Here is a 13,446-nt window from a genome sequence, read left to right on the forward strand (position 1 = left end):
ATTGTGTGCTTAGTGAAACATCTAGCAGATGTCAACACTCAGATCCATAGATAATTCCAGTTGGGTTAGTCCTGTGTTCAGTGCTGAAGAAAGAACCGCTCTCTTGCTGATGGGGAGAAAGTGGCCAGATGTGTTTATCAGCCTGTTGGTTTTGTACTGCTTGGGTAACTACAGAATAGTTTACTAGATCTCCTGCTGGACAACAAAGAGAAAAAAGATGAAAGGTAGGAGCTTTAAGTTTGCCTATTTATAACTGTTTATTGCTTGAGCTGTGGCATTTTTCCCTTAAAATAAGTAATCAGCTTATTTACCGGATAAACAGCATTGAAGTTATAGTTATTATTAGTTCTCTGTCTACTTTTCTGCTGTAGGGCTTTCCCTCTAGCACTGGCACACAGAGATTTTAATTATCAAGACAATCAAAAGAGTAGTGTAGCATGCATTGATTGCAGTCCCTGAAAATCATTGTAAACTGGGCTGAGAATAATGGAGGAGAAACAGGGGAGTATCCTTGGCCATGAAATCCGGCATGCCACATTGAAGTCAATAGTATAACCAGTTTTAACCAACTGTATCTCCTTTGGAAATTCAAAACATCAGCAGGTGCCTTATTTGGGAAAAGTTGCTTTATGGTATGGTGGGAGAGAATTTAAGTGCCACCATATCATTGTAAGTGGTCCTTCCTCATCTTGCTTCCCCGAAGCCACGATGCTGTAAAAATATAAAGAACTTCTTATGTGAAGGGGACTTGCTCTTTTTTTTTAACGTTTCCTGGGTTACAGAGTCTTCTGCTTTTCTTTTCAAGTGGTCTTCTAGTCAAGAGAAAAAAAGTTGGATCCATTTGAAGTGCTGTGTAGTTGTATGATGGTACTGTATTTATCAGGCAGTACTGCTGAGAAGATCACCCCTCCTGTGCTCTTCTGTGTAACTGACGATCCTACTGGCCAGTAGGGGACACCTGGCTTTTCTGGACAACTGTGAAGCAGGGACTTTTTTGGTTAATATCTCTATGGAAATTTGAACTTTCTTTGCTACGTTAGGTTCTTGTTGTGAGCTAAGTGAATGAACCAGAGTAGTCCCTGCTGTTGAGATTCTGCCATGTTTTACATTTAATGTCACAAGACATTTAAGAGATGTGATGTGCAACGTGTTTAGATCAGCTGAACTGAAAACAGATAAAAAGATATTCAAATGGAAGGACTACTGTTACTGATATTTTTATTATGGGGAAAGAAAATATATGGTATTATGCCAGTGAGATATTATGACTTCATGCCAAAAACCTAGCACTTAAGCTTTGAAATGAATGTTTCACTGTTGACTGGTGTCTTAACATTACATTTAGAAGAAGGTACAAGGCATTATGGTTTACTCTTGGCCTTTGTAAGAGATTTCTCATCAGATCCGATTGAGTTAACTAATAGTGTTGTCTAGCTTAATATCTAGAGGGTTTTGTTTCAGCTGCTTGTAAATATGCTAATGCAGGTAACTGAGTTCAGCTGAGCTCGGGGTATTGATAAGTCTATTCTTCAACAGCTCCAAAAATTAATCTCTGAAGTTAATCCATCGAGGTCTTATGTTCCATTCTGAAGGATGGTGACTTGGAATTGGCACTGTAAGAACTGGAGTAAACAATGAACTGACAGCTGAACTTTAATTTAGAAGTGTTAATCTAAGGGCTTTGTGATCAACGTATATTGAAAGTTTCAGCTTGAAAATCTTTTATTCATGACACATTCTGCTTTAGCCACTCTTTCTATGGTCTACTGATACATTATTTTGTTAATGCTGAATGCTTAACTTTTTTCTTTCTTTTTCCTTTCTCTTTCATATCCTGAAGTTCCAACTAACCTTTCAATGCTTTTTTTCCTTACCTCTTTTATTTGCTCCATTTATGCATTAAGTGGTTGCTTAGATTTAAGGTAAGAAATCCCAGGGCTGGATTCCCATTCTTATTCTTCTGAGACTATTACACACGGGGAGATGGCTATATGAATGTTACAGATTGTTTAAAACAGTGTTGCTCTCCTTTCTGTGTATCAGATAATCTGTTGAATGACTTCATTGCAGATAAATGTTTTGTGATGGAAATTGATGTATTTGTGTAAGGAATTAACAGTTAATTTTAAAAGTTTTGTGGCAAAATATTGGTTATCTTAAGCATATCTACCAGATCATTTACAGAGGAGGAATGCTGTGCTAACTATGTGTTTAAAAAAAAAATACAGTGAATACCTAGCAGCTGGACTTGAGCCTCCCCCTGTGTAATATTCTTTTTATCCTATATACGGTATAAATTCTTATTTGATTGGAATTAATGTTTCAGCATAAGATTGCTCCAATAATGGGGCTCTAAAGGTGTGTAAAATAAAATAACGATGGAAATCTCTACTTCATTTTTTAAAGTTGCAGTATCCTTAATTTTTTTCAGAAACTGGTAGCAGTATTTAAATACAAAAAGCCACTTGGTAACTGAGCAGTTTATGTGGTAGGCTATCAATTGACCAATGTGTCAGAAAATTCATACTGGACTGTGGCAAATTCTTGAGGATCTCAGAGAAGTTCAAATGTTAGCAGTGTTAGTGGCTGCAGAACTAATAGCAGAAAGCCTCAAAATTTGACAAGAAGTTGCATGATCTAGCATTAGGATACGTTAAACAGTAAATAGGCTATAGTCTGTATTAATCATTTTGGTATTGCTGTCTTCCTGAAGAGCATCTGGTTTGGGGATTTGGGTTAGAAGGAATGAAGTTTCTTTAGTGGCAGCTGTAATTTTAAAGAGGGAACTGCATTTGAAAGTGTAGAATACCAAGATGTCGCATAGAAAATATTAATTGATGAAGTTCCAAGTTGGTGTGAAATCTTCTTCATGACTAAAAAGCTGAAAGGAAACCCTGCATATTGCTGTTAAAAGTAGCTACTAGTGTAGATATCCTAATGATGCCCCTGTGGAGTTGGCCAGCTGGCGCTTGTGATAACGTATTGCTGTGTTTGTAGCATGTCTGATCACAACAAACGTTTTTTTTAATAAATGAAAGGAGATTTCTCACATGAGAGTAAGGTACAGTGTTGTGTTTCAAGTTCCGTAGTGTTTAAACGTTTTTCTGAAGAGTTATAAAAATGTATCTCCTCCCTGTCTGTTACTGTCTGTTATCTGTATGAAGTGGATACTTCTGGTACTGAATATGCCTTATTCTGCACACAGTACATGCTGGATGGTGCTTTTAGAAAAGGAATGGAAAAACTGTTTCCTTCATTGCTCTGCAATTGCAGTTATGAACCAGTAATGTCCATCCTAAAAAGTTATATTAAAGTGGTGTAATTATAGATTACACGTGAGCTGTCGTATCTGTGCATCATGTGCAGTGGTGGCAAATCTCTTCAGCTTTTGAGATTTTTTTTTTCTTCTTATAGGTTTAGAATGAAAATAACATTCTTTGTTATAACACCAGCTAAAGTATTTCTCCATTATCCTGGAGTGAACCTGATCACAAATTCCATTTGGTGGTTAAAATATGTCAATCATCTCCTCATTGCCAAAACTTTGAGAGTTTAAAAAGAGCCCTGTTAGTGAATGTACATACCTCTTCAGGTGTCCCTGTAGTCACAGTGTGTCAGCCTGGAACTCAAAGAAGGCCACTAACCATAGTTCCTTGTGGATATAAATTTTACTTAACTTGAGAGATTTCATATGAAGTGTTTGGTTTGTATATATTTTTCATGGCTGCAAGGGAACCTTAGTGTTGGCTGACAGTTCCAGCATTTAATTGACTGACAGGGTGAGCTGTGCTTCTGTCTGCATAGCTTACATTTACATTTAAGACACAATATTAAGAAAATTGCAGCTACAAGTCAGAGGAGTATCTGTACAATCTCCTGCCAGCAGATCAATTTAGAATGACATTGCTGAAGCCTTTTTCTACTTACTGGACTCAGTTCTTCAATTACTGTATGTAAGCGAACACATTGTAAGTGGGTAAACTCAATTGCTGAAGCTTTTACTTGTGGTCATTAGCTAAGACAGGATTGAAAGATAGACTTTTCACTTCCATATCAACTAGTTTATCAACTGATAGGCATACTGGCTTAATTAGACTTGTAGAATAACTATTCAAGTGGCCAAGCACAACCTGGCAAGGAATTTACTCTGAGGATGCAGGTGACAGGCAAAAATGAATAAATAAAATAATAATAATAATAAAAAAGAGTCCATCCTCTCTGGAGCTTTTACAAGATGAAGTGAGGCATGGGAAGTTTTTGTTCAGCATTAGGTGGTTTTTGCTGGTGTCAGGTATTAAATTGCTCAGGGAGGCTGGATAGCTGCTTGGAGCTTCTGAATGTAATCCATGGAACATCACTACTGGGATACTTTCTTGTTGGATTTGCCAAATCTTTTGCTGACCTGGAAGATCTGGAAAATCTAATTTGACAGTAAAGCACCCCTTAGAAATTGGTGTGCAGAATTCAACTTTAGGTTTAGCTTTTCCTGAGGTTTGGAATTATACACTTCTGTCTTTCTGGGGAAAAACAGTTTATCTTGGTAATGAATCGACCAGTAAGATGCCTGGCTGAAAAGTAAACAAGTTCTGGGTTTGAATCTTTGCTGCAGTGAAGTTTTTAAAAAATCTGTGCAGATAAACAGTGAAGTGCCTTAAAGCTCTGTAAATAAACAGTATGTTGGTGCAAATACTTTGAACAGGTCTGTCCGACCAGCCATATATCTCTGCACTTCTTGTTCAGGCAGAAGTGCCTTTTTTTCACGAAGTGGTCTGTAGCAGTCGCTTTGAGCCTTTTGTTTCTTTAAATTTTATTTTACTGCTGTTAGTGGAGCTGAATCTCGGGGCATCCTCCAGGATGTGTTACTTACCAAGGATCTGCTTGTGTTAGGTTGTTCATGCAGTTCCTTCCCCAGCAAAGCATCGTGTTCTAGATGTTCTTTAGACCTCTTCGACCTTATCCCTCTTGCAAGCTACCTCGTATATAAAAAAGCTTCTGTAAGATACCCAGGCAAAGAAATGCTTGTCTGAAAGTGCTTGTTTCCTCTCCCTAGAATTGAATCCTTCCATGTAATTTCAATGGATGATGTTTTCTACTTTATTTGCATCCATGGAAAGAGTAAAAATGTTGGAGAAATCCCTTCATCTGTGTAGACCGTGTGCAGTGCTGCTCTGGGTTCACATGGCTGTCTTTCATCTTTTACCGCAATGGTTTTTTTCCTACACCTATGCCCAGGTCATTATTGCCTCTCTTAATCTCGTCTTGTTTTTAGCACAACAGCGAGCTGCTTTGTGATTTTGGTTGCAGACTCTGTTTTGCCACACAGCTTCCTAAAAGGATTTGCAAGATCTTAGATGCAAACCAACCACGGATCTGTGGAGTCCTGCAGTTACACAGAGCACCAACAGGCAGATGCTGTTCCTTTGCTTTTCCCCTCCATTGCAGCTGGATACTTAAAGCTGTGTGGAGCCAGGGGAAATGTCATTAGAAACAGTGCAACTACTATCTAGAAAGCTCCAGCTTACTTGGGAATTCCAACTGATCCTGATTGGAAAACTGATCTTTTGAAAATTGACCAATACCTGCAAATGTAACCATCAGTTCTAGTGCTTGCTTTGGATTGTAGGAGCATATATGAGGGATGTTTGTGGATGAGGATTTGTCTCAAAACTATATTTGTAACCATATATGCAAAATGGGAAAGGCAGTAGCACAACAGAGTAAAGACTTGTAAGGGTCAGGGGGTTTCAGTAGCTTTATTAGTTATTATTATTTTTGTCTCTTAGACAAAAGGGGAAAACCTGGAAATTTTTCAGTGTTTTTATCTCAACAGAGGTTACCCCTAGTGCAGTTCTAAATTCGATTCTTTTTTTTTTTTCTGAAGTTAGTCTGTAGCTTTTTAACTGTCTTACATAATAGCATTTCCAGAGATCTGTCCATTTTGATTGTTGGAATAATTTATTTGGCTATAAGTGAAAGGGGATTTTATTCAGATGGAATTGTCTAACTTTCAGTATAGCTACTGAAATCTTCAAGTCATCAGTCCTGGCAGATTTTAAGATGGTCCTGTAAACTTTGTTTTCTCAGCATTTCAGTTTCAGTGGTGAAAAGTCATTTCAAAGAGCCTGAGACTGAGCTCACTGTCAGTGCATTTCCCCATCTTTCAGTGTAGTGTTCTGAAGAATAGCGTCTTTGTGACTGAAATTCCTTGTCTAACAAAGGGTCGCTTTTTCTTGAGCCACGTTTTGTGAAGCTTTCTTCCTTTACTGTGCCAGGGATATCTTTGTTAGCAGTAATAACAAAAGCAACTGTCAATGACTGTAATTGTGCATCAGTCAGACAAGTGTTGCTTCTGCTGACTGTTGGCTGTACAACGTGGCTTCATTCTCTAACTGCATCTTTCTCTTCCATATTGCTGTAAGCCCAGTGGAAGTGAAACATTTCATTTTTCTTCCTGTATGCAAGCACACTTGAAAGTAGGGTTATACAGGTGGGATGTTCAGGCATGGTGTGGGGAGAAGCCATAGCAATTGACACATCTGTGGGGACTGCTAGTGGCACACAGATTGGGCTGCTGGCTGGCATCTAAAGACACCTACAAGCCCTGCTCTGCTGGGCTTCGTGGGCTCTTTGAAAAAGTTGTAATGTGTGATGTTGAGATGACTGTGTTTTTTTTGGTTTGTTTTGTTCTTGAACAACTCAAACAGGTGGTGAAACAGATGTCTTTAGTGAAAGAGGAAATACAATGGCTGCTGCAACTTTAAAAAAAAATTACAAAAAAGAGGATTTTGTGCCATCTATTAATATCCCGTGTATAGAATAAAATGTTCTTCATTTTACACTTTCCATCTTCACTTCAAGTAATTGTAGTTCAGTGCTTACCTCATCCCTCACTTGAATTAACTTTAGAATTCTTATTGCTTAGAGTTGGCTTAAAGGACTTTATAATGCTGTTTAAAATACTTTTTTCTTAAATTATTGTTGTACTTTCATACAACTAAGTCCAAATATTTGGATTTGAATCTGATATGCAAAACAAAAACAGAAGAAAAAAGTCACCAAGCTTGCAGTGCTTGGTTTTCTTTTCCTCCCAGGAAATTGAAATTGTGGTACCAGCGGGGTACTTTAGAGCTAGGAGATCAAATTTGAGTGTTAGAATACTGAATGTATTGCTCTTTATGCTGTCTCAGCATTAATAAGTTTAAAAAAGTGAGCAGCACTAGAGGTTTAAATGCATTAATTGTTACGGTCAAATTACAAAGGGGTAATTTGTCTTTTTAATAATATTTGCAAATATTCTTAGTGTGTTGGTCACTATGCTTTTTTTGTTTGTTTCTTTGTTTGTTTAATGGGGCATTAGGCAAAATTTACCTTTTGGAAACGAGAAACTATGAAATCAAACACAACAGGAACAAAAGAAAAAGAGACATGAGCGTGCATTAGTTTGTTGAACTCCTCTATGTCTAAGCAATAGTCTGAGCATTTGCCAATCAAAAGCTGTTTAACAGAGACTTTTAAGAGGGCTGTGTACAGATTCCTGTAATGGTGAATGCATTGAGAGAATTGTGCTTGGCTGGCAGTATACAGGTAAACAAAATGCCATTGGTGGATATTTGTTTACGATACCTATATCGAGCAGTCAGCCAGGAATGCAGGTGGCTTCTTTTTTTCAGAGGTCGTAGTGAATTCTTTATATAAAAGTTTCTTTGTTAGTAATTAAACCTGAAAGAATGGGAGGGGGTGACCACAGTCACGTCACACCACTGCAAATAATTTTTCTCCCTATACATTTATTTATCAATTCTTAGAGATTAATTTGCTACAGATCTAATGGGGGAAAAACGTGCATCTCTGTATTTTTTTCTGTATAGGTTTCTTTAGAATTTTGAATGTGTATTAATGATATTTATAATAAATAGCATATTAAGTAACATAGTACTGTGAAAATGTTAAAACATCAATGAAACATTTGGAAATTATGTTCTATTTTGTGCTTTTGTATTAAGTACATTAAATTGTGGCCTATTAGATAAGCTCTAAGGAGTATCAGAAGTATTTTTGGAGATTTACCACTGAATAGGGCAACGTGACCTAACTGCCTTTGTCTTAAAGGTTATCTGGGAGGTTTAAGCAAGTCAGATACAGTGCCTGTATTGTCACTGCTTTAATGTTTGTGATAGCCTAAAGGCAAATTCACTCTTGGTATAAACAATATTTGAAAATCCTGTGTAATAAAGAGTCCTTTGAGCACAACTCTTGACTTTCAGCAGAGTGGAAATTACATATAGAATGCATGGCCTCTCAATTGATCTTTTGTTTGTTTAAACCTTCCCTTACTTGGAGTTAATCGCTGAAGGCATCTCTCCCCCTGGATGCTGAGCTTAGAGAAGGCCATTTCTCTCCTCGTTCTCTCGTGCAGGTCAGCACACAGAATATGAAGATGGGTGGGTTGCCTCGTACAACACCACCCACCCAGAAGCCACCAAGTCCACCAATGTCAGGAAAAGGAACTATTGGGTAAGTGAAGTGACTGAGCACGTGAAGGTCTTAGGTGAACAGGAACTGAAAAAACAGTTTTTTTTTCTTTTTGTGCAGTGTGTTTTGTTTGCATGGTTTTGCTATAACCATCCACAAAGGTCAGCAGATGGTACATCACCATATTATTGTACTGATCTCATCACTGGTTACATGCTGTTGAACACATTTCTGCCAGAAGATAATGGGCATCATCAGCCTTTCCAAACAGTAACCTTGTTATATCATTGCAAAACACAACTACGTGCTTTAGAGGAGAATCATCAGCTTTGACAGGTGGTGCTAAACAGCTGGAAAACTAGTACGTGACACTGTTGATTTGTGTTGTGTGAGCAATGGAATTCCTTTTAAGATAGTGAATGTGAATTTGACACAGGTTTTATAGGCAGAGTTCTTAGGAAACTTGCTGTAGGAGTAGGAGGAATGCAGCTTGCTGATATGTGATTATGTATGTGTGTACAGACTATGGTGCTTTACCTTTAAAATAAGATACGGATTACTTTTTAAAACAAGAATGGAATGTGCAACTGTGTTTATGAGTAGGAAAACACGTGGAAAGAGAAGTACATGAAGAATGTCCGTAATTGTTTTTGTCATCCTCCAAAGCAGATACTGAAAACTTACAGAATAACATTTTTAACTTTTGCTATTGACTAGGATATAGCTAACTTTTTAAAGAACAAAAACTGGCTTTGTCCGCATTATCTGATTTGCTTCTGTAACATGCTTGTTGCTGTGCAGGCGTCACTCTCCTTATCGTACGTTGGAGCCGGTGCGTCCTCCGGTGGTACCAAATGATTATGTGCCTAGCCCAACGCGCAACATGGCTCCCTCACAGCAGAGCCCTGTCAGAACGGCTTCTGTCAACCAGAGGAATCGCACGTACAGGTACTCAGGGTAGTCCTGAACAAAGCGGGGCTACTGTTAAGTAAGTCTATGGATAAGAATGCTGCAATATGAAATCCATTTGCACCTTGACAGCAAAGCTTACTAATTCATGATATGGACTGGCAGTACCATTTGGCATGGCAAAAATGTGCTCTAGTAAAACTGGAGTAGTGAATTGCTTTAACATTGTTCACTTAATCCTGTGGTTACCTTGATTTTTAATATTAAAGCATAGTGAGAGCCCTTAATGTTTTACTAAAATTATGTACTGTTTCAAGTAGATAGTTTGCAGTGTTCTATGAAATGTTTACAAAACTGGGAAAAGTCTGGATCAAGACAGACTTGGCCAGCAGGTTAGGAAGCTGATCCTGCCCCTCTGCTCTGTGCTGGTGAGGCCGCACCTGGAGTAGTAGTGTTTAGTCTCAGTTCAGGAGAGGCATAGAGCTGTTAGAGCACATCCAGAAGAGGGTCACAAAAATGATCCCAGGGATGGAACACCTTTCTGTGAGGACAGGCTGAAGAGAGCTGAGGCTCTTCAGCCTGGAGAAGAAAAGGCTCCAGAGAGATCTGAGAGTGGCCTTTCAGTATCTTAAGGGGGGCTACAAGAAAATTACAGGGTCTGTAGTGATAGGACAGGAGGATATGGTTTCAAACTGAAGAAGGGGAGACTTAGATTGGATATAAGGAAGGCATTTTTTTTTACAAGAAGGGTGGTGAGGCACTGGTACAGGTTGCCCAAGGATGTGCTGGATGCCCTGTCCCTGGAGACGGTCAAGCTCAGGCTGGACTGGGCTCTGAACAACCTGATCTACCTGCAGGGGTCCCCGTTCAATGCAGAGCAGTTGGTCTAGATGACCTTTAAAAAGTCCCTCTCAACTCAAATGATTTTGGGATTCTATGAAAGCTTGAGTCCTTCGTGTTGAAGTATACTGCATGGTCATGGTGAGCTTATAGTTCACATCTTTGTTTGAGCAGTCCTTGATGTTTTTAGATTGAGCAGCTGAAAAAGAGCATTGCGTTTAGAGGATTCTGGTAATGGCAAAAATGGACCAAAGCTGAGCTGTGTCACCGAAGGTTCTGGAGACAGCCTTCTTTCTAGGTTAATGAGAAATGTCTCATGATGTGGTAGTTCTTTGGAAACCTTTACTTTTTAAGCATCATAAATGCTTGGTACTAGTGAAATAGATTGTCTCAAAGCGTAAGAAAATCTGACTTTTACTTTGCCGTTTTAGAATTTTTCCTATTTCAGTAGTCTCATAAGAAGGCATAATCAGCCTAAAAAGTCAGTAGCTATTATAAGTTATAGGAAAATAGTCTGTATTTGTTCAGCGGGAATTTAACAATATTGGAATTGTGTCCTTTGCAATTAGTTGCAGAATTGTTCACTTTTGGGTAAGTTCTGAAGGGCTAGGTGAAAAAACTGCTGTAGTCAAAATGAAGAGGACGTTTTGGAAAAGTTAAGTTATTTAGCTTTATATCAGTATTTCTTTTTTCTTGTTTCCTGTTACTATTCTAAATTAGCAAAGTGCTTTCTGAGGCATTTGTGTTTCAGCATGCAGAGCAGCGCATTCATTTCTTGGGCTATTTTGTTTTCTTACAGCAGCAGTGGGAGTAGTGGAGGAAGCCACCCAAGTAGTCGGAGCAGTAGTCGCGAGAACAGTGGAAGTGGCAGTGTGGGTGTCCCTATTGCTGTTCCCACGCCATCTCCTCCTAGTGTCTATCCAGGTAAATGGAAACTTGCCGTTCCTCTTTCTGTTTGGGCATTAACTTTAGTATTTGAAGATGTGAGGAGGAAGCCCCATGAGAAACCTCAGAATTCATTTCCAGAAGCACTGAAAATTGCTCGCTATTGATAGCATGAGTTTGAATAAAGTAATGTATTTTATGAGAGTGTCTGAGGTACTTTAGAGTTTATTTTCTATATTACTTGATTTATGAGCATTTTTTGCCTGGCTGCCTGAGTGGATCTAGATAGGACACAATATCTATTTTAGTGGGCAGTGGGAAACTTATCCCTTTTAAGCAAATTGATGTTTTTTTCATTGGCTGTTCATGCAGATCAGCAGCAGTTTGCTTTTAGACAATTAGATTAAAAGAGAGGCTGGCAGAGAGTAAATCCTTGGTACGCTAATGCAAGCCTAGCTGAGTTGTCATGAAAAGGTGTTTGTTCACTGTAACTACACCTGTCTTCCCAGAGATAGGAAGTGATATTAGTACTCCTCGTTCAGCGCTTTCTGTCTAAAAGAGCATATAGTTTTAGCTTGCAATGTGATCTGAAATACATGATGCTTCTGAACCAAAGAAGCATTTTTTGGTTTTCCTCTTCTACAAAAACTAAATGCAGCTATGCTACAGATTACAGCCTAACTAACAAAGATTAAGTCTTCTTTCAAAAGTAATGGCTCTCACTGGAAAAGTTCTAGGTTGTTACCTTCAGACCTGGAAAGAAGCAGCAGGTTTGCTTGACCCTCATGAACTGTCTATGTAAGAATGAGTCTTTCGTTAGTAGCTCCATTTTTCCCTCATCTCCTTGTGCATTCTAAAATACTATGCATCTAGTAAGTAGCTAACACTGAATAGTCAAACGCTTTCTCTAATCCTTGCTAACATATCTCCTTATTAACTCCACCTCTTCCTCCTCTCTTCACTTAGCCCCTGCTGGCTCGGCTGGCACTTCTCCCCTTCCTGCTACCTCTGCTCCTGCCCCTGCCCCTCCTGTTCCTGCCCCTTCCTCCTCTGCCCCAGATGCTGCTGCTGCTGCAGGAGCCCAGCCCCTTGCTGATGGCTTCACCTCACCAACTCCCCCTGCTGTTTCTTCCACGGCCTCTACAGGTGAGTGTCTGCTCCCTTGTGAGGGCAGATGAGCCTACATGTGATCACGGTCCAAGGCTTTTCAGAGTTTCTTGAGAAGCAGTGATTTTTCTCAAAGGATTTTTTTTGAATATATCTAGCAAATAACTGCTAATACCAGCTATAAAGTAATCATTATAGCAGATGAGTAAAAGTGTGCTAGTTTTATAAACAGCCACATCTTATTTATCATTTGATTATTTTTACTTCTTTGCATTTACATAATTATTTATTGCATTAAGATTTTATTGTACTTTAGATACTGAGACTTCTACTGGTTTCTGGGCCTGATTATTCTCCTCTGTGAATAGAAAAAAAAAAAGTACAACCAGTAAAGTATCATTTCTATAGTTGGTCTCTTCAGAGCTTTCAAATGACAAAATCTCCATTCAGCAAACTGTTAAGAAAGGCATTCTTTTTGTGTTCAGTGAGAACTAACATGCAGGAGTTTCATTTATGATGGATAGTACTAAAGAATTTTGTTTTAATACTGCTTTGATGGTGGTACTTGTGGTGTATAATGCAGCTTGCTTTTTTTTTTTTTTTCACTGCTTATGAAATCACTCCAGATTTTTCATTTTCTCATTTGCTGAAGTTGCTGCACGCAGTATGTATGAACCATAACACACTGCACTAACTTCTGATGAATTGCTGCATTGCACTGTAGAGATCTGGTTTAGCTAAATTTGCATGTGGTTGCATGCCTTCCTACTTTTTGCTATAGTGGAGTCTGATCGTGTCAGTTGCTTTGTGTATTCATTGAAGTTGGTCTGTCATAAAAAGGATTTCACCAGGTGCCAGAAGCATTCTTAAAATCATACTTAGTTAGAAAATACTTATAATAGAATCCTTGACTATGACTGAAACTTCTGGACTGTGATTAGTTTGGGTATCAAGATGATACCAAAGATGAGGTGTATCAGATGGGACTTAGTTTTTCATTTCTGATGCACTATAAGTACCTGAGTTCTTAAGCCACATTGTGTCTGTATTTTGTGATGAGCCAAATCAAGCAGAAATTAATATTTTATTGACTATGAACCTTTATTTACAATTCAATAAGGTATTTCAGGTTATTTGCAGTTTTGTTTTCTTGTGTAATTACTGAGTTACTTGCGTGGCTTCTCTGAAATAAAGTATATGAAAAGAATGGATAATTTATCATTGATGAGGTTG

General features: G+C 38.5%; 1 protein-coding gene across 25 annotated transcripts in view; it reads left to right on the forward strand.

Annotated features, from left to right (window-relative positions):
* The window catches only part of ABI2 (abl interactor 2), a 53,138-nt gene that overhangs the window by 32,182 nt on the left and 7,510 nt on the right, over positions 1-13,446 (forward strand). For 4 of the 25 annotated variants that reach the window (XM_065751047.1, XM_065751049.1, XM_065751039.1 and 1 more), the window contains 3 exons: positions 8,417-8,514; positions 9,274-9,420; positions 11,021-11,145. In XM_065751047.1, coding sequence (XP_065607119.1) covers positions 8,417-8,514; positions 9,274-9,420; positions 11,021-11,145 — 370 coding nt within the window. Of the gene's footprint in view, positions 1-1,904; positions 1,923-8,416; positions 8,515-9,273; positions 9,421-11,020; positions 11,146-12,072; positions 12,253-13,446 lie in introns of all 25 variants that reach the window. The other 21 variants (XM_065751063.1, XM_065751062.1, XM_065751060.1 and 18 more) reach the window with 10 other exon arrangements.

This window comes from Cyrtonyx montezumae, unplaced genomic scaffold (assembly GCF_038088225.1).
Source record: "Cyrtonyx montezumae isolate F1298 unplaced genomic scaffold, pur_monq_1.0 scaffold_7, whole genome shotgun sequence".
NCBI classification, from domain to species: domain Eukaryota; kingdom Metazoa; phylum Chordata; class Aves; order Galliformes; family Odontophoridae; genus Cyrtonyx; species Cyrtonyx montezumae.